General features: G+C 56.9%; 1 protein-coding gene across 1 annotated transcript in view; it reads left to right on the top strand.

The window, feature by feature from the left end:
- Positions 1-6288: 6288 nt before the first annotated feature.
- Positions 6289-27872, top strand: part of LOC116938456 (uncharacterized) — a gene marked incomplete at its 5' end in the record, with an annotated part of 29139 nt that continues 7555 nt past the window's right edge. Inside the window, 4 exons of the mRNA XM_032945574.2 lie at positions 6289-6576; positions 13416-13664; positions 24282-24611; positions 26297-26377. Of these exons, the coding sequence (XP_032801465.2) occupies positions 6289-6576; positions 13416-13664; positions 24282-24611; positions 26297-26377 (948 nt within the window). The remainder of the gene's footprint in view (positions 6577-13415; positions 13665-24281; positions 24612-26296; positions 26378-27872) is intronic.

The following is a 27872-nucleotide window of genomic DNA, read 5'->3' as shown; positions in this document are numbered from 1 at the left end:
TAGTCAACATCTCATAGCCACCGTGATGATGATGAGAGAGAGACGCAGACTCCACATAGACCTCCTGTATACCAGGCGAGGTAGTCAACATCTCATAGCCACCGTGATGATGATGAGAGAGAGAGACAGACTCCACATAGACCTCCTGTAGACCAGGCGAGGTAGTCAACATCTCATAGCCACCGTGATGATGATGAGAGAGAGAGACAGACTCCACACAGACCTCCTGTAGACCAGGCGAGGTAGTTAACATCTCATAGCCACCGTGATGATGATGAGAGAGAGAGACAGACTCCACACAGACCTCCTGTATACCAAGCGAGGTAGTCAACATCTCATAGCCACCGTGATGATGATGAGAGAGAGACGCAGACTCCACATAGACCTCCTGTAGACCAGGCGAGGTAGTCAACATCTCCTAGCCACCGTGATGATGATGAGAGAGAGAGACAGACTCCACACAGACCTCCTGTAGACCAGGCGAGGTAGTCAACATCTCATAGCCACCGTGATGATGATGAGAGAGAGACGCAGACTCCACATAGACCTCCTGTAGACCGGGCGAGGTAGTCAACATCTCATAGCCACCGTGATGATGATGAGAGAGAGACCGACTCCACACAGACCTCCTGTAGACCAGGCGAGGTAGTCAACATCTCCTAGCCACCGTGATGATGATGAGAGAGAGAGACAGACTCCACACAGACCTCCTGTAGACCAGGCGAGGTAGTCAACATCTCCTAGCCACCGTGATGATGATGAGAGAGAGAGACAGACTCCACACAGACCTCCTGTAGACCAGGCGAGGTAGTCAACATCTCATAGCCACTGTGATGATGATGAGAGAGAGAGACAGATTCCACACAGACCTCCTGTAGATCAGGCGAGGTAGTCAACATCTCAAACCCGATTCCCCTCTAACCTCACTTGCCCCCCCGTCCCGAAACCCAACTGCCCACACACCCCACACACCCACACACACACCCCACACACCCCACACACCCACACACACACACCCCACACACCCACACACACACCCCACACACCCCACACACCCACACACACACACCCCACACACCCCACCCACCCACACAGACCCACACACCCACACACACACCCCACCCACCCACACACCCCACCCACCCACTCACACACCCACCCACACACACACCCACACACCCACCCACACACACACACCCACCCACACATCCACCCACACACCCCACCCACCCACACACCCCACCCACCCACACACACACCCACACACACACCCACCCATACACCCACACACCCACCTACACACCCACAAACCTACCTACACACCCACCCACACACCTACCTACACCTACACACCCACACACCCACCCACACATACACACACCCACACACCCACCCACCCACACATACACACCCACCATTGTTCCAATTAACACAGCCTTCACAAACCCCCCACTATCAACCCACGCGCATCACTAACGACTCACTGATGTAGCCTCCTGCTGGGGTTAATTGCTGGCTAAGGGGAGGTGGGGGGGTGGTGGTGGGGGGAGGTGGGGGGGGGAGAGGCTACCCCCCTCCCACATCCCATGCCGTACACCCTGCACCCCCTAAACCCACAAACCCACCCACCAACTCACCCACCCACCAACCCACCACCACCGCCGTTCTGCCCGCTGCTGGTCTGTTAGTGGGTGATCGTGATGTTCGTGTGTGTGTGTGCCTGTGTGTGTGTGTCTGTGTGTGTGTGTCTGTGTGCTTTATTGACTTGGTCAAGGCCTATGATACCATCAGTAGGCCTGGGCTCTGGGTTGTTCTTCGTGCTTTTGGAGTCCCTGACCCCCTGCTCACGATCATTAAGGACCTTCATGATGGTGAGCGGGCCCGGGTAAAACTACGTGGCCGGGAGTCGAAGCCATTCCCTGTACACCTTTGGGTGCGACAGGGATGTCCTCTGGCTCCCACATTATCTAACATCTATTTTGACCACGTAGTTCGTGAAGCCTTCAATAGCTGTACCGGGGGAATCTCCATATGGTACAGATATAATGGGAGGCTGATCGATGCCCGGGTGCAGTCAAGGGATGGCTCCCTATTGCTCAACCACGTTATGTATGCCGATGATTTGGTAATAGCTGCACATTCGGAGGAGTTGGAGACGCTGCTGCTGAGACTGGAGCGTGCCACTAAGAGGTGGGGCCTTACCATCAGCCCCACCAAAACTAAGCACCTGCCTGGGTATTTTGTACCATCGGACACTCCACCCCCACAACTCCCAATCGGTGATGGGGCAGTTGTGGAGCGAGTGAAGAGTTTCCCATACCTGGGCAGTGTGCTTTTGACCGGCTCCAGTTTAACAGCAGAGGTCTCACTCCGAATCAGTCGAGCGGCAATATCTTTTCATCGGTTGCGTAACGCTGTGTGGAAGCTACCTGGTCTGTCGCTCCGCACTAAGCTTCAGGTCTTCTCTGCCACGGTCATTCCCTCCCTTCTCTACGCTTGCGAAACGTGGACCCCCCTAATGGAACATCTTCGCTGGTTAGAAACATTTAGGCTAGCCTGCCTACGACCCATCCTGGGTTTAACCAGGCTGGATTGTGTGAGGAGCTTACAAATCCTTGAAAGATCTGGGCATGGTCTCATCGGTGAGCTCCTCCGGCAGGCAAGGCTGCGTCGGCTGGGTCATGTAGCCCGCATGCCCAGCCACCGCATGCCGAAACAGCTTTTGTTCGGCCGGATCGAGGGGGCTAAACGGGCGCGGCACGGGCTAGAGAGGAGACGGAGCGATGGGGTACAGGAGGACGTGGAGCTGAGTGGACTTGCCGTTGACCGGTACCAGCGGTGTCAAGATCGGCCTCTGTGGAGGAGGCTCGTGAAGGACGCTACTGGGCAGTTGGAGGTAGTCGCCCTCCAACAACAACGGAGGGCGGAGGAGCGACGCTCACAACAACGAGCGGAGCGCCGGGTGGCTAAAGCACAGCAGGTTGGCACAGTAGGGGGCACAATGGTGGTGCATCAGCCAGTCATCTCAGTCAGTCGACCCGTGGCACTTGGGTCTGCCCCGTGACCTCCTGCCAGCGGGCGTTCAACACTTCACGTGGCCTCAAGGGGCACATCGCCTGGCACAAGCGTCGTGGTGACGTCACCGCGAATGGCGGTTGTTGTTGTGTGTGTGTCACCGGCTCCGGTTTGACAGCAGAGGTCTCACTCCGAATCAGTCGAGCGGCAAAACTTTTCATTGGTTGCGTAACGCTGTGTGGAAGCTACCTGGTCTGTCGCTCCACACGAAGCTTCGGGTCTTCTTGAGAAACATTGACCCCCCCTAATGGAACATCTTCGCCGGTTAGAAACATTTAGGCTGGCCTGCCTACGATCCATCCTGGGTTTGGCCTGGCACTAGCGTCGTGGTGACGTCACCGCCACGTAGTGGCGAATGGCGGTTGTTGTTGTGTGTGTCTATAGGTTTCTGTGTGATGAGTCTATGGGTCTCTGCTGTGTGATGAGTCTATGGGTCTCTGCTGTGTGATGAGTCTATGGGTCTCTGCTGTGTGATGAGTCTATGGGTCTCTGCTGTGTGATGAGTCTATGGGTCTCTGCCGTGTGATGAGTCTATGGCTCTCTGTTGTGTGATGAGTCTATGGGTCTCTGTGTGTGATGAGTCTGTGGGTCTCTGCTGTGTGATGAGTCTATGGGTCTCTGCTGTGTGATGAGTCTATGGCTCTCTGTTGTGTGATGAGTCTGTGGGTCTCTGCTGTGTGATGAGTCTATGGGTGACTGCTGTGTGATGAGTCTATGGGTCTCTGCTGTGTGATGAGTCTATGGGTCTCTGCTGTGTGATGAGTCTATGGGTCTTTGCTGTGTGATGAGTCTATGGGTCTCTGCTGTGTGATGAGTCTGTGGGTCTCTGATGTGTGATGAGTCTGTGGGTCTCTGCTGTGTGATGAGTCTATGGGTGACTGCTGTGTGATGAGTCTATGAGTCTCTGCTGTGTGATGAGTCTATGGGTCTCTGCTGTGTGATGAGTCTATGGGTCTCTGCTGTGTGATGAGTCTATGGGTCTCTGCTGTGTGATGAGTCTGTGGGTCTCTGCTGTGTGATGAGTCTATGGTTCTCTGCTGTGTGATGAGTCTATAGGTCTCTGCTGTGTGATGAGTCTATGGGTCTCTGCTGTGTGATGAGTCTATGGGTCTCTGCTGTGTGATGAGTCTATGGGTCTCTATGATGAGTCTATGGGTCTCTGCTGTTTGATGAGTCTATGGGTCTCTGCTGTGTGATGAGTCTATGGGTCTCTATGATGAGTCTATGGGTCTCTGCTGTGTGATGAGTCTATGGGTCTCTGCTGTGTGATGAGTCTATGGGTCTCTGTGTGTGATGAGTCTATGGGTCTCTATGATGAGTCTATGGGTCTCTGTGTGAGTCTGTGGCTCTCCACAGGCTCACAGAGTGTCGCGGTCACGTGACCCCGCCAGCTGCGGTGGCCATTGTGACGATGCCTTGACCGCGTGCTGTGCTCGCTGTCTCATGCCCCCCCCCACCACCCTCCCCCCCACCACCCCCCCCACCACCACCCCCCCCCACCACCCTCCCACCACCCCCCCACCACTCTCCTCCCCCCCAGTACGGTGGTGACGGTTCCCACGTGGGATCTGTGAGTGAGCACGGGGGACACGGAAACCCTGCGGGGTCAGAGGTACTCACCCCCACCCCCACCATCATCACCATCAACATCATCATCACCCCCACCCCCACCATCACCATCATCACCATCAACATCAACATCACCCCCACCATCACCATCAACATCACCATCACCAACATCATCACCATCAACATCACCACCATCAACATCACCACCATCACCAACATCACCACCATAACCATCAACATCACCATCACCAACATCACCATGAACATCACCATCACCATCACCAACATCACCATCACCACCATCATCACCATCAACATCACCACCATCAACATCACCACCATCACCAACATCACCACCATAACCATCAACATCACCATCACCAACATCACCATGAACATCACCATCACCATCACCAACATCACCATCACCCCCACCCCCACCATCACCATCAACATCACCATCACCCCCACCATCACCACCACCATCAACATCACCATCACCATCAACATCACCAACACCACCACCATCACCATCATCATCAACATCACCATCACCCCCACCATCACCATCAACATCACCATCAACATCACCATCACCACCATCACCATCATCATCAACATCACCACCATCACGAACATCACCACCATCAACATCATCACCATCACCACCATCACCAACATCACCACCATCAACATCACTAACACCAACACCACCACCATCATCACCATCAACATCAACATCACCACCATCACCCCCACCATCACCATCAACATCACCAACATCACCACCATCAACATCACTACCATCACCAACATCACAAACATCACCACCATCATCACCATCAACGTCATCAACAACATCAACATCACCACCATCATCACCATCACCAACACCACTACCATCACCCCTACTATCACCGCTATCATCACCACTACCACCATCACCACCATCACCAACACCATCAACATCGCCACCATCACCACTACCACCACCACCACTACCACCACCACCACTACCACCACCACCACTACCACCACCACCACTACCACCACCACCACCTCCACCACCACCACCCCCTCCACCACCACTACCACCACCACTACCACCACTACTACCACCACCACTACCACCACTACCACCATCACCACCACTACCACCACCACTACCACCCCCACCACCACTACCACCACCTCCACCACCACCACCCCCTCCACCACCACTACCACCACCACCACCACTACCACCACTACTACCACCACCACTACCACCACTACCACCATCACCACCACTACCACCACCACTACCACCACCACCACTACCACCACCACTACTACCACCACCACTACCACCACCCCCTCCACTACCACCACCACCACCCCCTCCACCACCACCACCACCACTACCACCATCACCACCACTACCACCACCACTACCACCACCACCACTACCACCACCACTACCACCACCACCACTACCACCACCACTACCACCACTACCACTACCACCACCACTACCATCACCACCACTACCACCACCACTACCACCACCACCACTACCACCACCACTACCACCACCACCACCACCCCCTCCACCACCACCACCACCACCCCCTCCATGCGTCTCTCCCCCACCCCCCTCCCCAGCTGTTCCACGCCCCCAACCTAGGTGACGAGGAGTTTGAGCTCCCGGCCATCGCCCCGCTGGGTGACTACGACGACTCCGGCTGCTTGCCGGGGCCCACCGGGGCCTACGCGGCAGGCCCGGCCGAGGCCGCCTACGGCCAGGGCGGCCGCCTGGGGCCCGCGGCCGCCGCCGCCGCCGCCGCGTACCGTACGGCGGCGCCCTCGGCGGCGGCCGCGGCCGCGGCGGCGGCCCTCGAGTTGGGCCTCATGGGGGCCGAGCGTCGCCTCGTGGCCTACGGGCTGCCCATGGTGAGCGGGGCGGGGGGGCGGGGGGCGGGGGGGGGGGCATCCCGGCACCATGAGGACACCGCACAGGCACCATAGAGACACCACACACCACACACACACACACACCATAGAGACACCACACACACACACACACACCACACACACCATAGAGACACCACACACACCACACACACACACACACCACACACACACCACACACACCACACACACCACACACACACACACCACACACACCATAGAGACACCACACACACCACACACACCACACACACACACCACAGACACCATAGAGACACCACACACACCACACACACACACACACCACACACCACACACACCACACACACACTACACACACACACCACACACACCACACACACACCACACACACACACCACACACACCACACACACACACACCACACACACCATAGAGACACCACACACACCACACACACACCACACACACACCACACACACCACACACACACTACACACACACACACACACCACACACACCACACACCACACACACCACACACACCACACACACACCACACACACACCACACACACACACACACACACCACACACACACACACACACACACACACACACACACACACACACACACACACACACACACACACCACACACACACACCACACACACCACACACACACACACTCCACACACACACACACACACACACACACACACACACCACACACACACACACACTCCACACACCACACACACACACCACACACACCACACACACCACACACACACACACCATAGAGACACCACACACACTCACCATTAGAGACACCACACACACACACACCATAGAGACACACACACACACACACCACACACACCACACTCCACACACAACACCACACACACCACACACACCACACACACACCACACACCATAGAGACACCACACACACACACACACACACACACACACCCATAGAGACACACACACACACACACACCATAGAGACACAACACACACACACACACACACACACCATACAGACACCACACACACACACACACACACACACACCACACACCACACACACACCACACACCACACCACACCATAGAGACACCACACACACACACACACACACACACACACACACACACACACACACATAGAGACACACACACACACACCACACACACACCATAGAGACCCACACACACACACACACACACACACATAGAGACCCACACACACACCACACACACACACACACCATCGAGACACACACACACACACACACCAACACACCACACTCCACCCAGACACCACACACACACACACACACACACACACACACACAGACACCACACACACACACACACCACACCATAGAGACACCACACACCACACCACACACCACACACACACACACACCATAGAGACACCACACACACACACATAGAGACACCCACACACCACACACACACACACAACACACACACACACACACACATAAGACAGACCACACACACACACACACCACACACACACCACACCACACACACACACACCACACACACACCACACACTCCCTCCCTCTCCCCCCACCACTCCCTCCCTCTCCCCCCACCACTCCCTCCCTCTCCCCCCACCCCTCCCTCCCTCCTCCCCCCCACCCTCCCTCCCCTCTCCCCCACCACTCCCTCCCTCTCCCCCACCACTCCCTCCCTCTCCCCCCACCACTCCCTCCCTCTCCCCCCACCACACCCTCCCTCTCCCCCCACCGCTCTCCCCGGTGCTAACGAGCTCGAGCAATGGCGAGGAGGCAGCAAGTTCGTACAGACTCACTCAGAGACTCACTCAAGAGACTCACTCAGAGACTCACTCAGAGACTCACTCACTCAGAGACTCACTCAGAGACTCACTCATAGACTCACTCATCAGAGACTCACTCAGAGACTCACTCAGAGACTCACTCAGAGACTCACTCAGAGAACTCACTCACTCAGAGACTCACTCAGAGACTCACTCATAGACTCAACTCACTCAGAGACTCACTCAGAGACTCACTCACTCAGAGACTCACTCAGAGACTCACTCAGAGACTCACTCAGAGACTCACTCACTCAGAGACTCACTCAGAGACTCACTCATAGACTCACTCACTCAGAGACTCACTCACTCAGAGACTCACTCAGAGAACTCACTCAATCATAGTCTCACTCAGAGACTCAACTCAGAGACTCACTCGAGACTCACTCAGAGACTCACTCACTCAGAGAACTCACTCAACTCAGAGACTCACTCATCAGAGACTCACTCACTCAGAGACTCACTCAGAGACTCACTCACTCAGAGACTCACTCAGAGACTCACTCACTCAGAGACTCACTCAGAGACTCACTCAGAGAACACTCAGAGACTCACTCACAGAGACTCACTCGAGACTCACTCAGAGACTCACTCACTCAGAGACTCACTCAGAGACTCACTCACTCAGAGACTCACTCAGAGACTCACTCAGAGACTCACTCAGAGACTCACTCAGAGACTCACTCAGAGACTCACTCACTCAGAGACTCACTCAGAGACTCACTCAGAGACTCATCACTCTTAGTCTCACTCAGAGACTCACTCAGAGACTCACTCACTCAGAGACTCACTCACTCAGAGACTCACTCAGAGACTCACTCAGAGACTCACTCACTCAGAGACTCACTCAGAGACTCACTCACTCAGAGACTCACTCAGAGACTCACTCAGAGACTCACTCAGAGACTCACTCACTCAGAGACTCACTCACTCAGAGACTCACTCAGAGACTCACTCACTCATATGTCTCACTCAGAGACTCACTCAGAGACTCACTCAGAGACTCCTCAGAGACTCACTCAGAGACTCACTCAGAGACTCACTCACTCAGAGACTCACTCACTCAGAGACTCACTCAGAGACTCACTCACTCAGAGACTCACTCAGAGACTCCACTCACTCAGAGAATCATCGAGACTCACTCAGAGACTCACTCACTCAGAGACTCACTCAGAGACTCACTCACTCAGAGACTCACTCACTCAGAGACTCACTCAGAGACTCACTCACTCAGAGACTCACTCAGAGACTCACTCACTCAGAGACTCACTCAGAGACTCACATCAGAGACTCACTCAGAGACTCACTCAGAGACTCACTCAGAGACTCACTCACTCAGAGACTCACTCAGAGACTCACTCAGAGACTCACTCACTCAGAGACTCACTCAGAGACTCACTCACTCAGAGACTCACTCACTCAGAGACTCACTCAGAGACTCACTCAGAGACTCACTCACTCAGAGACTCACTCAGAGACTCACTCACTCAGAGACTCACTCAGAGACTCACTCAGAGACTCACTCAGAGACTCACTCACTCAGAGACTCACTCACTCAGAGACTCACTCAGAGACTCACTCACTCAGAGACTCACTCAGAGACTCACTCACTCAGAGACTCACTCAGAGACTCACTCAGAGACTCACTCTCAGAGACTCACTCAGAGACTCACTCACTCAGAGACTCACTCAGAGACTCACTCAGAGACTCACTCAGAGACTCACTCAGAGACTCACTCACTCAGAGACTCACTCACTCAGAGACTCACTCAGAGACTCACTCACTCAGAGACTCACTCAGAGACTCACTCACTCAGAGACTCACTCAGAGACTCACTCAGAGACTCACTCAGAGACTCACTCAGAGACTCACTCACTCAGAGACTCACTCACTCAGAGACTCACTCAGAGACTCACTCACTCAGAGACTCACTCAGAGACTCACTCACTCAGAGACTCACTCAGAGACTCACTCAGAGACTCACTCACTCAGAGACTCACTCAGAGACTCACTCACTCAGAGACTCACTCAGAGACTCACTCAGAGACTCACTCAGAGACTCCTCAGAGACTCACTCACTCAGAGACTCACTCACTCAGAGACTCACTCAGAGACTCACTCACTCAGAGACTCACTCAGAGACTCACTCACTCAGAGACTCACTCAGGAGACTCACTCAGAGACTCACTCAGAGACTCACTCAGAGACTCACTCACTCAGAGACTCACTCAGAGACTCACTCACTCAGAGACTCACTCAAGAGACTCACTCAGAGGCTCACTCACTCAGAGACTCACTCAGAGACTCACTCACTCATAGACTCACTCAGAGACTCACTCACTCAGAGACTCACTCAGAGACTCACTCACTCAGAGACTCACTCAGAGACTCACTCAGAGACTCACTCACTCAGAGACTCACTCAGAGACTCACTCACTCAGAGACTCACTCAGAGACTCACTCAGAGACTCACTCACTCAGAGACTCACTCAGAGACTCACTCACTCAGAGACTCACTCAGAGACTCACTCAGAGGCTCACTCACTCAGAGACTCACTCAGAGACTCACTCAGAGACTCACTCAGAGACTCACTCACTCACTCAGAGACTCACTCAGAGACTCACTCAGAGTCTCACTCAGAGACTCACTCACTCAGAGACTCACTCAGAGACTCACTCAGAGACTCACTCACTCAGAGACTCACTCAGAGACTCACTCAGAGACTCACTCACTCAGAGACTCACTCAGAGACTCACTCACTCAGAGACTCACTCAGAGACTCACTCAGAGACTCACTCACTCAGAGACTCACTCAGAGACTCACTCACTCATAGACTCACTCAGAGACTCACTCACTCAGAGACTCACTCAGAGACTCACTCACTCAGAGACTCACTCAGAGACTCACTCAGAGACTCACTCACTCAGAGACTCACTCAGAGACTCACTCACTCAGAGACTCACTCAGAGACTCACTCAGAGACTCACTCACTCAGAGACTCACTCAGAGACTCACTCACTCAGAGACTCACTCAGAGACTCACTCAGAGACTCACTCACTCAGAGACTCACTCAGAGACTCACTCAGAGACTCACTCAGAGGCTCACTCACTCAGAGACTCACTCAGAGGCTCACTCAGAGAATCACTCACTCACTCAGAGACTCACTCAGAGACTCACTCAGAGACTCACTCAGAGACTCACTCACTCAGAGACTCACTCAGAGACTCACTCAGAGACTCACTCACTCAGAGACTCACTCAGAGACTCACTCACTCAGAGACTCACTCAGAGACTCACTCAGAGATTCACTCACTCAGAGACTCACTCAGAGACTCACTCAGAGACTCACTCACTCAGAGACTCACTCAGAGACTCACTCACTCAGAGACTCACTCAGAGACTCACTCAGAGACTCACTCAGAGGCTCACTCACTCAGAGACTCACTCAGAGGCTCACTCAGAGAATCACTCACTCACTCAGAGACTCACTCAGAGACTCACTCAGAGACTCACTCAGAGACTCACTCAGAGACTCACTCACTCAGAGACTCACTCAGAGACTCACTTAGAGACTCACTCACTCAGAGACTCACTCAGAGACTCACTCACTCACTCAGAGACTCACTCAGAGTCTCACTCAGAGACTCACTCACTCAGAGACTCACTCAGAGACTCACTCAGAGACTCACTCAGAGACTCACTCACTCAGAGACTCACTCAGAGACTCACTCAGAGACTCACTCAGAGACTCACTCACTCAGAGACTCACTCAGAGACTCACTCACTCAGAGACTCACTCAGAGACTCACTCAGAGACTCACTCAGAGACTCACTCATAGACTCACTCACTCACTCATAGACTCACTCATAGACTCACTCACTCATAGACTCACTCACTCAGAGACTCACTCATAGACTCACTCACTCATAGACTCACTCACTCACTCATAGACTCACTCACTCATAGACTCACTCATAGACTCACTCATAGACTCACTCATAGACTCACTCACAGACTCACTCAGAGACTCACTCATAGTCTCACTCATAGACTCACTCACTCATAGACTCACTCATAGACTCACTCACTCATAGACTCACTCATAGACTCACTCACTCACTCATAGACTCACTCACTCATAGACTCACTCACTCATAGACTCACTCATAGACTCACTCACTCATAGACTCACTCAGAGACTCACTCACTCATACTCACTCATAGACTCACTCATAGACTCACTCACTCATAGACTCACTCATAGACTCACTCATAGACTCACTCACTCACTCATAGACTCACTCATAGACTCACTCATAGACTCACTCAGATACTCACTCATAGACTCACTCACTCATAGACTCACTCATAGACTCACGCATAGACTCACTCAGAGACTCACTCATAGACTCACTCAGAGACTCACTCATAGACTCACTCACTCATAGACTCACTCATAGACTCACTCAGAGACTCACTCACTCATAGACTCACTCATAGACTCACTCATAGACTCACTCATAGACTCACTCACTCATAGACTCACTCATAGACTCACTCTTAGACTCACTCTTAGACTCACTCACTCATAGACTCACTCATAGACTCACTCACTCATAGACTCACTCATAGACTCACTCACTCATAGACTCACTCATAGACTCACTCACTCATAGACTCATTCATAGACTCACTTCCTCATGGACTCACTCACTCATAGACTCACTCTTAGACTCACTCATAGACTCACTCATAGACTCACTCACTCACTCATAGACTCACTCACTCATAGACTCACTCATAGACTCACCGATAAACCCACTTACTGCTAAACTCGTTCACTCGCTCACTGAGACACTCAGGACCTGCCTCCCATCACCACGGCAACCGATCCCCATGGTTACCATGGATTCCATCACTTCGTGTCGCCCCCCCACCCCCCTACCCCCTCCCCAACGCAGGCCCTGGGCCAGCACGACGCCTCTCAGTTCGGTGGAGGCCCCCACGGTCACCTGACCACCATCCCCCACGGTCACCTGACCACCATCAGCCAATCGCAGCTCAGCGCGCACCTGGGCCTAGGCCTGGGCCTGGGCATGGGGGCGGCGGCGCTCAGGCCGCAGCCTTCGCCGCCCTCGCCGGGACTCACGTCGGCCACGCCGTCGCCGTCGGCCTCGGCTCTCTACGATGACCTGGACGACGATTCTAAGGTGCGGCATTGAGTGGGCCCGAGGCGTGAGTCTTGAGTGGGCCCAAGGCGTGGGCCTTGAGTGGGCCCAAGTTGTGGCCCTTGAGTGGGCCCAAGGCGTGTGTCTTGAGTGGGCCCCAAGGCGTGGGTCTTGAGTGGGCCCCAAGTTGTGGGCCTTGAGTGGGCCCAAGTTGTGGCCCTTGAGTGGGCCCAAGGCGTGTGTCTTGAGTGGGCCCCAAGGCGTGGGTCTTGAGTGGGCCCCAAGTTGTGGGTTTTGAGTGGGCCCAAGTTGTGGCTCTTGAGTGGGCCCAAGGCGTGGGTCTTGAGTGGGCCCCAAGTTGTGGGTCTTGAGTGGGCCCAAGTTGTGGCCCTTGAGTGGGCCCATGGCGTGGGTCTTGAGTGGGCCCAAGGCGTGGGCCTTGAGTGGGCCCAAGTTGTGGCCCTTGAGTGGGCCCAAGGCGTGTGTCTTGAGTGGGCCCCAAGGCGTGGGTCTTGAGTGGGCCCCAAGTTGTGGGTCTTGAGTGGGCCCAAGGCATGTGTCTTGAGTGGGCCCCAAGTTGTGGCCCTTGAGTGTGGCCCAAGGCGTGGGTCTTGAGTGGGCCCCAAGTTGTGGGTTTTGAGTGGGCCCCAGGTGTGGGTCTTGAGTGGGCCCCAAGTTGTGGGTCTTGAGTGGGCCCCAAGTTGTGGCCCTTGAGTGGGCCCCAAGGCGTGGGTCTTGAGTGGGCCCAAGGTGTGGCCCTTGAGTGGGCCCAAGGCGTGGGTCTTGAGTGGGCCCCAGGTGTGGGTCTTGAGTGGGCCCAAGTTGTGGCCCTTGAGTGGGCCCAAGTTGTGGGTTTTGAGTGGGCCCCAGGTGTGGGTCTTCAGTGGGCCCCAAGTTGTGGGTCTTGAGTGGGCCCCAGTTGTGGGACTTGAGTGGGCCCCAGGTGTGGGTCTTCAGTGGGCCCCAAGTTGTGGGTCTTGAGTGGGCCCCAAGTTGTGGCCCTTGAGTGGGCCCCGTGGCGTGGGTCTTGAGTGGGCCCCAAGTTGTGGGTCTTGAGTGGGCCCCAAGTTGTGGGTCTTGAGTGGGCCCAAGTTGTGGCCTTTGAGTGGGCCCATGGCGTGGGTCTTGAGTGGGCCCAAGGTGTGGCCCTTGAGTGGGCCCAAGGCGTGGGTCTTGAGTGGGCCACAAGGCGTGGGTCTTGAGTGGGCCCCAAGTTGTGGGTCTTGAGTGGGCCCAAGTTGTGGCCCTTGAGTGGGCCCAAGTTGTGGGTTTTGAGTGGGCCCCAGGTGTGGGTCTTCAGTGGGCCCCAAGTTGTGGGTCTTGAGTGGGCCCCAAGTTGTGGCCCTTGAGTGGGCCCCAAGGCGTGGGTCTTGAGTGGGCCCAAGTTGTGGGTCTTGAGTGGGCCCCAAGTTGTGGCCCTTGAGTGGGCCCCGTGGCGTGGGTCTTGAGTGGGCCCCAAGTTGTGGGTCTTGAGTGGGCCCCAAGTTGTGGGTCTTGAGTGGGCCCCAGGCGTGGGTCTTGAGTGGGCCCCAGGCGTGGGTCTTGAGTGGGCCCCAGGTGTGGGTCTTGAGTGGGCCCAAGGCGTGGGTCTTGAGTGGGCCCCAAGTTGTGGGTCTTGAGTGGGCCCAAGTTGTGGCCCTTGAGTGGGCCCATGGCGTGGGTCTTGAGTGGGCCCAAGGTGTGGCCCTTGAGTGGGCCCAAGGCGTGGGTCTTGAGTGGGCCACAAGGCGTGGGTCTTGAGTGGGCCCCAAGTTGTGGGTCTTGAGTGGGCCCAAGTTGTGGCCCTTGAGTGGGCCCAAGTTGTGGGTTTTGAGTGGGTCCCAGGTGTGGGTCTTCAGTGGGCCCCAAGTTGTGGGTCTTGAGTGGGCCCCAAGTTGTGGCCCTTGAGTGGGCCCCAAGGCGTGGGTCTTGAGTGGGCCCCAAGGCGTGGGTCTTGAGTGGGCCCAAGTTGTGGGTCTTGAGTGGGCCCCAAGGCGTGGGTCTTGAGTGGGCCCAAGTTGTGGGTCTTGAGTGGGCCCCAGGCGTGGGTCTTGAGTGGGCCCAAGTTGTGGATCTTGAGTGGGCCCAAGTTGTGGATCTTGAGTGGGCCCCAAGGCGTGGCCCTTGAGTGGGCCCAAGGTGTGGGTCTTGAGTGGGCCCCAAGTTGTGGGTCTTGAGTGGGCCCCAGGCGTGGGTCTTGAGTGGGCCCCAGGCGTGGGTCTTGAGTGGGCCCCAGGTGTGGGTCTTGAGTGGGCCCAAGGCGTGGGTCTTGAGTGGGCCCCAAGTTGTGGGTCTTGAGTGGGCCCAAGTTGTGGCCCTTGAGTGGGCCCATGGCGTGGGTCTTGAGTGGGCCCAAGGCGTGGGCCTTGAGTGGGCCCAAGTTGTGGCCCTTGAGTGGGCCCAAGGCGTGTGTCTTGAGTGGGCCCCAAGGCGTGGGTCTTGAGTGGGCCCCAAGTTGTGGGTCTTGAGTGGGCCCAAGGCATGTGTCTTGAGTGGGCCCCAAGTTGTGGCCCTTGAGTGTGGCCCAAGGCGTGGGTCTTGAGTGGGCCCCAAGTTGTGGGTTTTGAGTGGGCCCCAGGTGTGGGTCTTGAGTGGGCCCCAAGTTGTGGGTCTTGAGTGGGCCCCAAGTTGTGGCCCTTGAGTGGGCCCCAAGGCGTGGGTCTTGAGTGGGCCCAAGGTGTGGCCCTTGAGTGGGCCCAAGGCGTGGGTCTTGAGTGGGCCCCAGGTGTGGGTCTTGAGTGGGCCCAAGTTGTGGCCCTTGAGTGGGCCCAAGTTGTGGGTTTTGAGTGGGCCCAAGGTGTGGCCCTTGAGTGGGCCCAAGGCGTGGGTCTTGAGTGGGCCACAAGGCGTGGGTCTTGAGTGGGCCCCAAGTTGTGGGTCTTGAGTGGGCCCAAGTTGTGGCCCTTGAGTGGGCCCAAGTTGTGGGTTTTGAGTGGGCCCCAGGTGTGGGTCTTCAGTGGGCCCCAAGTTGTGGGTCTTGAGTGGGCCCCAAGTTGTGGCCCTTGAGTGGGCCCCAAGGCGTGGGTCTTGAGTGGGCCCCAAGGCGTGGGTCTTGAGTGGGCCCAAGTTGTGGGTCTTGAGTGGGCCCCAAGGCGTGGGTCTTGAGTGGGCCCAAGTTGTGGGTCTTGAGTGGGCCCCAGGCGTGGGTCTTGAGTGGGCCCAAGTTGTGGATCTTGAGTGGGCCCAAGTTGTGGATCTTGAGTGGGCCCCAAGGCGTGGCCCTTGAGTGGGCCCAAGGTGTGGGTCTTGAGTGGCCCCCAAGTTGTGGGTCTTGAGTGGGCCCCAGGCGTGGGTCTTGAGTGGGCCCCAGGCGTGGGTCTTGAGTGGGCCCCAGGTGTGGGTCTTGAGTGGGCCACAAGGCGTGGGTCTTGAGTGGGCCCCAAGTTGTGGGTCTTGAGTGGGCCCAAGTTGTGGCCCTTGAGTGGGCCCAAGTTGTGGGTTTTGAGTGGGCCCCAGGTGTGGGTCTTCAGTGGGCCCCAAGTTGTGGGTCTTGAGTGGGCCCCAAGTTGTGGCCCTTGAGTGGGCCCCAAGGCGTGGGTCTTGAGTGGGCCCAAGTTGTGGGTCTTGAGTGGGCCCCAAGTTGTGGCCCTTGAGTGGGCCCCGTGGCGTGGGTCTTGAGTGGGCCCCAAGTTGTGGGTCTTGAGTGGGCCCCAAGTTGTGGGTCTTGAGTGGGCCCCAGGCGTGGGTCTTGAGTGGGCCCCAGGCGTGGGTCTTGAGTGGGCCCCAGGTGTGGGTCTTGAGTGGGCCCAAGGCGTGGGTCTTGAGTGGGCCCCAAGTTGTGGGTCTTGAGTGGGCCCAAGTTGTGGCCCTTGAGTGGGCCCATGGCGTGGGTCTTGAGTGGGCCCAAGGTGTGGCCCTTGAGTGGGCCCAAGGCGTGGGTCTTGAGTGGGCCACAAGGCGTGGGTCTTGAGTGGGCCCCAAGTTGTGGGTCTTGAGTGGGCCCAAGTTGTGGCCCTTGAGTGGGCCCAAGTTGTGGGTTTTGAGTGGGTCCCAGGTGTGGGTCTTCAGTGGGCCCCAAGTTGTGGGTCTTGAGTGGGCCCCAAGTTGTGGCCCTTGAGTGGGCCCCAAGGCGTGGGTCTTGAGTGGGCCCCAAGGCGTGGGTCTTGAGTGGGCCCAAGTTGTGGGTCTTGAGTGGGCCCCAAGGCGTGGGTCTTGAGTGGGCCCAAGTTGTGGGTCTTGAGTGGGCCCCAGGCGTGGGTCTTGAGTGGGCCCAAGTTGTGGATCTTGAGTGGGCCCAAGTTGTGGATCTTGAGTGGGCCCCAAGGCGTGGCCCTTGAGTGGGCCCAAGGTGTGGGTCTTGAGTGGGCCCCAAGTTGTGGGTCTTGAGTGGGCCCCAGGCGTGGGTCTTGAGTGGGCCCCAGGCGTGGGTCTTGAGTGGGCCCCAGGTGTGGGTCTTGAGTGGGCCCAAGGCGTGGGTCTTGAGTGGGCCCCAAGTTGTGGGTCTTGAGTGGGCCCAAGTTGTGGCCCTTGAGTGGGCCCATGGCGTGGGTCTTGAGTGGGCCCAAGGCGTGGGCCTTGAGTGGGCCCAAGTTGTGGCCCTTGAGTGGGCCCAAGGCGTGTGTCTTGAGTGGGCCCCAAGGCGTGGGTCTTGAGTGGGCCCCAAGTTGTGGGTCTTGAGTGGGCCCAAGGCATGTGTCTTGAGTGGGCCCCAAGTTGTGGCCCTTGAGTGTGGCCCAAGGCGTGGGTCTTGAGTGGGCCCCAAGTTGTGGGTTTTGAGTGGGCCCCAGGTGTGGGTCTTGAGTGGGCCCCAAGTTGTGGGTCTTGAGTGGGCCCCAAGTTGTGGCCCTTGAGTGGGCCCCAAGGCGTGGGTCTTGAGTGGGCCCAAGGTGTGGCCCTTGAGTGGGCCCAAGGCGTGGGTCTTGAGTGGGCCCCAGGTGTGGGTCTTGAGTGGGCCCAAGTTGTGGCCCTTGAGTGGGCCCAAGTTGTGGGTTTTGAGTGGGCCCAAGGTGTGGCCCTTGAGTGGGCCCAAGGCGTGGGTCTTGAGTGGGCCACAAGGCGTGGGTCTTGAGTGGGCCCCAAGTTGTGGGTCTTGAGTGGGCCCAAGTTGTGGCCCTTGAGTGGGCCCAAGTTGTGGGTTTTGAGTGGGCCCCAGGTGTGGGTCTTCAGTGGGCCCCAAGTTGTGGGTCTTGAGTGGGCCCCAAGTTGTGGCCCTTGAGTGGGCCCCAAGGCGTGGGTCTTGAGTGGGCCCCAAGGCGTGGGTCTTGAGTGGGCCCAAGTTGTGGGTCTTGAGTGGGCCCCAAGGCGTGGGTCTTGAGTGGGCCCAAGTTGTGGGTCTTGAGTGGGCCCCAGGCGTGGGTCTTGAGTGGGCCCAAGTTGTGGATCTTGAGTGGGCCCAAGTTGTGGATCTTGAGTGGGCCCCAAGGCGTGGCCCTTGAGTGGGCCCAAGGTGTGGGTCTTGAGTGGCCCCCAAGTTGTGGGTCTTGAGTGGGCCCCAGGCGTGGGTCTTGAGTGGGCCCCAGGCGTGGGTCTTGAGTGGGCCCCAGGTGTGGGTCTTGAGTGGGCCACAAGGCGTGGGTCTTGAGTGGGCCCCAAGTTGTGGGTCTTGAGTGGGCCCAAGTTGTGGCCCTTGAGTGGGCCCAAGTTGTGGGTTTTGAGTGGGCCCCAGGTGTGGGTCTTCAGTGGGCCCCAAGTTGTGGGTCTTGAGTGGGCCCCAAGTTGTGGCCCTTGAGTGGGCCCCAAGGCGTGGGTCTTGAGTGGGCCCAAGTTGTGGGTCTTGAGTGGGCCCCAAGTTGTGGCCCTTGAGTGGGCCCCGTGGCGTGGGTCTTGAGTGGGCCCCAAGTTGTGGGTCTTGAGTGGGCCCCAAGTTGTGGGTCTTGAGTGGGCCCCAGGCGTGGGTCTTGAGTGGGCCCCAGGCGTGGGTCTTGAGTGGGCCCCAGGTGTGGGTCTTGAGTGGGCCCAAGGCGTGGGTCTTGAGTGGGCCCCAAGTTGTGGGTCTTGAGTGGGCCCAAGTTGTGGCCCTTGAGTGGGCCCATGGCGTGGGTCTTGAGTGGGCCCAAGGTGTGGCCCTTGAGTGGGCCCAAGGCGTGGGTCTTGAGTGGGCCACAAGGCGTGGGTCTTGAGTGGGCCCCAAGTTGTGGGTCTTGAGTGGGCCCAAGTTGTGGCCCTTGAGTGGGCCCAAGTTGTGGGTTTTGAGTGGGTCCCAGGTGTGGGTCTTCAGTGGGCCCCAAGTTGTGGGTCTTGAGTGGGCCCCAAGTTGTGGCCCTTGAGTGGGCCCCAAGGCGTGGGTCTTGAGTGGGCCCCAAGGCGTGGGTCTTGAGTGGGCCCAAGTTGTGGGTCTTGAGTGGGCCCCAAGGCGTGGGTCTTGAGTGGGCCCAAGTTGTGGGTCTTGAGTGGGCCCCAGGCGTGGGTCTTGAGTGGGCCCAAGTTGTGGATCTTGAGTGGGCCCAAGTTGTGGATCTTGAGTGGGCCCCAAGGCGTGGCCCTTGAGTGGGCCCAAGGTGTGGGTCTTGAGTGGGCCCCAAGTTGTGGGTCTTGAGTGGGCCCCAGGCGTGGGTCTTGAGTGGGCCCCAGGCGTGGGTCTTGAGTGGGCCCCAGGTGTGGGTCTTGAGTGGGCCCAAGGCGTGGGTCTTGAGTGGGCCCCAAGTTGTGGGTCTTGAGTGGGCCCAAGTTGTGGCCCTTGAGTGGGCCCATGGCGTGGGTCTTGAGTGGGCCCAAGGCGTGGGCCTTGAGTGGGCCCAAGTTGTGGCCCTTGAGTGGGCCCAAGGCGTGTGTCTTGAGTGGGCCCCAAGGCGTGGGTCTTGAGTGGGCCCCAAGTTGTGGGTCTTGAGTGGGCCCAAGGCATGTGTCTTGAGTGGGCCCCAAGTTGTGGCCCTTGAGTGTGGCCCAAGGCGTGGGTCTTGAGTGGGCCCCAAGTTGTGGGTTTTGAGTGGGCCCCAGGTGTGGGTCTTGAGTGGGCCCCAAGTTGTGGGTCTTGAGTGGGCCCCAAGTTGTGGCCCTTGAGTGGGCCCCAAGGCGTGGGTCTTGAGTGGGCCCAAGGTGTGGCCCTTGAGTGGGCCCAAGGCGTGGGTCTTGAGTGGGCCCCAGGTGTGGGTCTTGAGTGGGCCCAAGTTGTGGCCCTTGAGTGGGCCCAAGTTGTGGGTTTTGAGTGGGCCCAAGGTGTGGCCCTTGAGTGGGCCCAAGGCGTGGGTCTTGAGTGGGCCACAAGGCGTGGGTCTTGAGTGGGCCCCAAGTTGTGGGTCTTGAGTGGGCCCAAGTTGTGGCCCTTGAGTGGGCCCAAGTTGTGGGTTTTGAGTGGGCCCCAGGTGTGGGTCTTCAGTGGGCCCCAAGTTGTGGGTCTTGAGTGGGCCCCAAGTTGTGGCCCTTGAGTGGGCCCCAAGGCGTGGGTCTTGAGTGGGCCCCAAGGCGTGGGTCTTGAGTGGGCCCAAGTTGTGGGTCTTGAGTGGGCCCCAAGGCGTGGGTCTTGAGTGGGCCCAAGTTGTGGGTCTTGAGTGGGCCCCAGGCGTGGGTCTTGAGTGGGCCCAAGTTGTGGATCTTGAGTGGGCCCAAGTTGTGGATCTTGAGTGGGCCCCAAGGCGTGGCCCTTGAGTGGGCCCAAGGTGTGGGTCTTGAGTGGCCCCCAAGTTGTGGGTCTTGAGTGGGCCCCAGGCGTGGGTCTTGAGTGGGCCCCAGGCGTGGGTCTTGAGTGGGCCCCAGGTGTGGGTCTTGAGTGGGCCCAAGGCGTGGGTCTTGAGTGGGCCCCAAGTTGTGGGTCTTGAGTGGGCCCAAGTTGTGGCCCTTGAGTGGGCCCATGGCGTGGGTCTTGAGTGGGCCCAAGGCGTGGGCCTTGAGTGGGCCCAAGTTGTGGCCCTTGAGTGGGCCCAAGGCGTGTGTCTTGAGTGGGCCCCAAGGCGTGGGTCTTGAGTGGGCCCCAAGTTGTGGGTCTTGAGTGGGCCCAAGGCATGTGTCTTGAGTGGGCCCCAAGTTGTGGCCCTTGAGTGTGGCCCAAGGCGTGGGTCTTGAGTGGGCCCCAAGTTGTGGGTTTTGAGTGGGCCCCAGGTGTGGGTCTTGAGTGGGCCCCAAGTTGTGGGTCTTGAGTGGGCCCCAAGTTGTGGCCCTTGAGTGGGCCCCAAGGCGTGGGTCTTGAGTGGGCCCAAGGTGTGGCCCTTGAGTGGGCCCAAGGCGTGGGTCTTGAGTGGGCCCCAGGTGTGGGTCTTGAGTGGGCCCAAGTTGTGGCCCTTGAGTGGGCCCAAGTTGTGGGTTTTGAGTGGGCCCCAGGTGTGGGTCTTCAGTGGGCCCCAAGTTGTGGGTCTTGAGTGGGCCCCAGTTGTGGGACTTGAGTGGGCCCCAGGTGTGGGTCTTCAGTGGGCCCCAAGTTGTGGGTCTTGAGTGGGCCCCAAGTTGTGGCCCTTGAGTGGGCCCCGTGGCGTGGGTCTTGAGTGGGCCCCAAGTTGTGGGTCTTGAGTGGGCCCCAAGTTGTGGGTCTTGAGTGGGCCCAAGTTGTGGCCCTTGAGTGGGCCCATGGCGTGGGTCTTGAGTGGGCCCAAGGTGTGGCCCTTGAGTGGGCCCAAGGCGTGGGTCTTGAGTGGGCCACAAGGCGTGGGTCTTGAGTGGGCCCCAAGTTGTGGGTCTTGAGTGGGCCCAAGTTGTGGCCCTTGAGTGGGCCCAAGTTGTGGGTTTTGAGTGGGCCCCAGGTGTGGGTCTTCAGTGGGCCCCAAGTTGTGGGTCTTGAGTGGGCCCCAAGTTGTGGCCCTTGAGTGGGCCCCAAGGCGTGGGTCTTGAGTGGGCCCAAGTTGTGGGTCTTGAGTGGGCCCCAAGTTGTGGCCCTTGAGTGGGCCCCGTGGCGTGGGTCTTGAGTGGGCCCCAAGTTGTGGGTCTTGAGTGGGCCCCAAGTTGTGGGTCTTGAGTGGGCCCCAAGTTGTGGGTCTTGAGTGGGCCCAAGTTGTGGCCCTTGAGTGGGCCCATGGCGTGGGTCTTGAGTGGGCCCAAGGTGTGGCCCTTGAGTGGGCCCAAGGCGTGGGTCTTGAGTGGGCCACAAGGCGTGGGTCTTGAGTGGGCCCCAAGTTGTGGGTCTTGAGTGGGCCCAAGTTGTGGCCCTTGAGTGGGCCCAAGTTGTGGGTTTTGAGTGGGCCCCAGGTGTGGGTCTTCAGTGGGCCCCAAGTTGTGGGTCTTGAGTGGGCCCCAAGTTGTGGCCCTTGAGTGGGCCCCAAGGCGTGGGTCTTGAGTGGGCCCCAAGGCGTGGGTCTTGAGTGGGCCCAAGTTGTGGGTCTTGAGTGGGCCCCAAGGCGTGGGTCTTGAGTGGGCCCAAGTTGTGGGTCTTGAGTGGGCCCCAGGCATGGGTCTTGAGTGGGCCCAAGTTGTGGATCTTGAGTGGGCCCAAGTTGTGGATCTTGAGTGGGCCCCAAGGCGTGGCCCTTGAGTGGGCCCAAGGTGTGGGTCTTGAGTGGGCCCCAAGTTGTGGGTCTTGAGTGGGCCCCAGGCGTGGGTCTTGAGTGGGCCCCAGGCGTGGGTCTTGAGTGGGCCCCAGGTGTGGGTCTTGAGTGGGCCCAAGGCGTGGGTCTTGAGTGGGCCCCAAGGCGTGGGTCTTGAGTGGGCCCCAAGGCGTGGGTCTTGAGTGGGCCCAAGGTGTGGCCCTTGAGTGGGCCCCAAGGCGTGGGCCTTGAGTGGGCCCCAAGGCGTGGGCCTTGAGTGGGCCCCAAGGCGTGGGTCTTGAGTGGGCCCAAGTTGTGGGTCTTGAGTGGGCCCCAAGTTGTGGGTCTTGAGTGGGCCCCAAGTTGTGGGTCTTGAGTGGGCCCCAAGGCGTGGGTCTTGAGTGGGCCCAAGGCGTGGCCCTTGAGTGGGCCCAAGGCGTGGCCCTTGAGTGGGCCCAAGGCGTGGCCCTTGAGTGGCCCCAGGCGTGGGTCTTGTGTAAGGCCAAGGCCTAGTGGTAGTGGCCCAGGCCTATACCTAGGCCTTGCGTAGGGTCGAGGCCTGGTGGTGGTGATAGTGGCCTAGGCCGCAGCCTTCAGTAGCCTCGCGGTGACGTCCCTCGTCCGTTGTCCATCCGCCACCGCCGTGACCACCACCACAACAACCACCACCACCGTGACCACCACCACCGTGACCACCACCACCACCACCACCAACGTGACCACCTCCACCGTGACCACCACCACCACCGTGACCACCACCACCACCGTGACCACCACCACAACGACCACCACCACCACCACCTGAACCACCACCACCACCGTGACCACCACCACAATGACCACCTCCACCGTCGCCACCACCACCACCTGAATCACCATGACCACCACCACCACCACCTGAACCACTACCACCATGACCACCACCACCACCACCTGAACCACCACCACAACTACCACCACCACCGTGACCACCTCCACCGTGACCACCACCACCACCACCTGAACCACCACCACAACGACCACCACCACCACCGTGACCACCACCACCATGACCACCACCACCACCACCTGAACCACCACCACCATGACCACCACCACCACCACCTGAACCACCACCACAACGACCACCTCCACCGTCGCCACCACCACCACAACGACCACCACCACCGTGACCACCACCACCACCTGAACCACCACCGTGACCACCACCTCCACCGTCGCCACCTCCACCGTGACCACCACCACCACCACGACGACCACCAACACCGTGACCACCACCACCACCACCGTGACCACCACCACCACTACCTGAACCACCACCGTCACGGCGTTCCCCCCCTCCCCCACCCCACAGCAGCTCCTGGCCGAGCAGCGCAAGGGCCTCCTCGGTGTGATGGGCGGCCTCTGTGGCGTCGGCGTCGGCGTCGTCGGCGGCGGCGGCGTCGGCGGCTCGGGAATCGTCGGCGTCGCCGGCGGCGCGGGCGATGCCAGGCCCAAGCCGCGCACCCCGAAGCGCAAGCGGCGCCGGGACCCCAACGAGCCGCAGAAGCCGGTGTCGGCCTACGCCCTCTTCTTCCGCGACACTCAGGCGGCCATCAAGGGGCAGAACCCCAGCGCCACCTTCGGGGAGATCTCAAAGATGGTGGCCGCCATGTGGGACGGACTCCACGACGATCAGAAGCAGGTGGTGGTGGTTGTGGTGGTTGTGGTGGTTGTGGTGGTGGTTGTGGTGGTTGTGGTGGTGGTGGCGGTGGCGGTGGTGGTTGTGGTGGTGGTTGTGGTGGTGGTTGTGGTGGTTGTGGTGGTGGCGGTGGTTATGGTGGTGGCGGTGGCGGTGGTGGTTGTGGTGGTGGTGGTAGTTGAGCTGATGGTGGTGATGATGTTGATGGTAGTGATGGTCATGGTGGTGTTGGTGATGGTGGTGGTTGTGGTGGTGGTTGTGGTGGTGATTGAGTTGGTGGTGGTTGTGGTGGTGATGATGTTGATGGTGGTTGAGGTGGTGGTCGTGGTGGTGGTTGAGTTGGTGGTGGTAGTTGAGCTGATGGTGGTGATGATGTTGGTGAAGGTAGTGGTGGTGTTGGTGATGGTTGAGTTGGTGGTGGTAGTTGAGCTGATGGTGGTGATGATGTTGATGGTGGTGAAGGTAGTGGTGGTGTTGGTGATGGTTGAGTTGGTGCTGGTAGTTGAGCTGATGGTGGTGATGTTGATGGTGGTGATGGTAGTGGTGGTTGTTGGTGATGGTTGAGTTGGTGGTGGTAGTTGAGCTGATGGTGGTTGAAGTGGTGATGGTGGTGATGGTAGTGGTGGTTGTGATGGTGCTGAGTTGGTGGTGGTAGTTGAGCTGATGGTGGTGATGGTAGTGGTGGTGGTTGTGGTGGTGGTTGAGTTGGTGGTGGTAGTTGAGCTGATGGTGGTGATGATGTTGATGGTGGTGGTGGTTGTGGTGGTGGTTGAGTTGGTGGTGGTAGTTGAGCTAATGGTGGTGATGATGTTGTTGGTGGTGATGGTAGTGGTGGTGTTGGTGATGGTTGAGTTGGTGGTGGTAGTTGAGCTGATGGTGGTGATGATGTTGATGGTGGTGATGGTAGTGGTGGTGTTGGTGATGGTTGAGTTGGTGGTGGTAGTTGAGCTGATGGTGGTTGAAGTGGTGATGGTGGTGATGGTAGTGGTGGTTGTGATGGTGCTGAGTTGGTGGTGGTAGTTGAGCTGATGGTGGTGATGATGTTGATGGTGGTGAAGGTAGTGGTGGTTGTGGTGATGGTTGAGTTGGTGGTGGTAGTTGAGCTAATGGTGGTGATGATGTTGTTGGTGGTGATGGTAGTGGTGGTGTTGGTGATGGTTGAGTTGGTGGTGGTAGTTGAGCTGATGGTGGTGATGATGTTGATGGTGGTGATGGTAGTGGTGGTGTTGATGATGGTTGAGTTGGTGGTGGTTGAGTTGGTGGTTGAGGTGGTGGTCGTGGTTGAGTTGGTGGTGGTAGTTGAGCTGATGGTGGTGATGATGTTGATGGTGGTGATGGTAGTGGTGGTAGACGTGGTGGTGATGGTTGAAGTGGTGATGATGGTTGAAGTGGTGGTTGTTGGTGGTAGTCGTGGTGGTAGTCGTGGTGGTGGTTGAGGGTTGGGGATCGAACCCACGACCTCCTGCATACCAGGCATGATAGTTAACATCTCATCGTTGTTTCTGCGTCTCCGTGTGTGTCCGTGTGTATCCGTGCGTGTCTGTGCGTGTCCGCGTGTGTCTGTCTGTGTGTGTTTGTGTGTATCCGTGCGTGTCTGTGTGTCCGTGTGTGTCCGTGTGTGTGTGTATCCGTGTGTGTCCGTGTGTGTCTGTCTGTGTGTGTGTCTGTGTGTGTGTGTGTGTCTCCAGTTGTACAAGAAGAAGACGGAGTCAGCTAAGAAGGACTACTTGAAGGCCCTCGCGGCCTACAGGGCCAGCCTCGTGTCCAAGGTGAGTGGGGGGGGGGGGGGGGGCGAGCTGCTACTACTACAGCTACTACTACTACAGCTACTACTACAGCTACTACTACTACTACTGTTAATACTACTACTACTACAGCTACTACTACTACAGCTACTACTACTGTTAATACTACTACTACAGCTACTACTACAGCTACTACTACTACTGTTAATACTACTACTACAGCTACTACTACAGCTACTACTACTACTGTTAATACTACTACTACAGCTACTACTACAGCTACTACTACAGCTACTACTACTACTGTTAATACTACTACTACAGCTACTACTACAGCTACTACTACTACTGTTAATACTACTACTACAGCTACTACTACAGCTACTACTACAGCTACTACTACTACTACAGCTACTACTACAGCTGCTACTACTACAGCTACTACTACTACTGTTAATACTACTACTACAGCTACTACTACAGCTACTACTACAGCTACTACTACTACAGCTACTACTACAGCTGCTACTACTACAGCTACTACTGTTAATACTACTACTACAGCTACTACTACTACAGCTACTACTACAGCTACTACTACTACAGCTACTACTACAGCTACTACTACAGCTACTACTACAGCTACTACTACTGTTAATACTACTACAGCTACTACTACTGTTACTACTACTACAGCTACTACTGCTACTACTGTTACTACTACTACAGCTACTACTACTACAGCTACTACTACTACTTCAGCTACTGCTACAGCTACTACTACTACTACTACTGTTAATACTACTACTACAGCTACTACTACTGTTAATACTACTACTACAGCTACTACTACTGTTAATACTACTACAGCTACTACTACTACTGTTAATACTACTACTACAGCTACTACTACTACTACAGCTACTACTACTATAGCTACTAATACAGCTACTACAGCTACTGCTACAGCTAATACTACAGCTACAGCTACTACAGCTACTACTACAGCTACTACTACAGCTACAGCTACTACTACTACAGCTACAGTTACTACTACAGCTACTACTACAGCTACTACTACTACAGCTACTACTACTACTGTTACTACTACAGCTACTACTACAGCTACTACTACAGCTACTACTACAGCTACTGCTACTACTACAGCTACTACTACAGCTACTACTACTGCAGCTACTACTACAGCTACTACTACTACTACAGCTACTGTTACTACTACAGCTACTACTACTACTACAGCTACTGTTACTACTACAGCTACTACTACTACTGTTAATACTACTACTACTACTACAGCTACTACTACTGTTAATACTACTACAGCTACTACTACTGCTACTACTGTTACTACTACTACTGTTACTACTACTGTTACTACTACAGCTACTGTTAATACTACAGCTACTACTACTACAGCTACTACAGCTACTACTACTACTGCTGTTACTACTACAGCTACTACTACTGTTATTACTACTGCTGCTACTGCTGCTACTAC

The sequence above is a fragment of the Petromyzon marinus genome, unplaced genomic scaffold (assembly GCF_048934315.1).
Source record: "Petromyzon marinus isolate PM22_M1 ecotype Great Lakes invasive population unplaced genomic scaffold, UKy_Petmar_22M1.pri1.0 PM_Scaffold_222, whole genome shotgun sequence".
NCBI lineage: Eukaryota > Metazoa > Chordata > Hyperoartia > Petromyzontiformes > Petromyzontidae > Petromyzon > Petromyzon marinus.
This window is presented reverse-complemented; position numbering and strand designations above follow the sequence as displayed.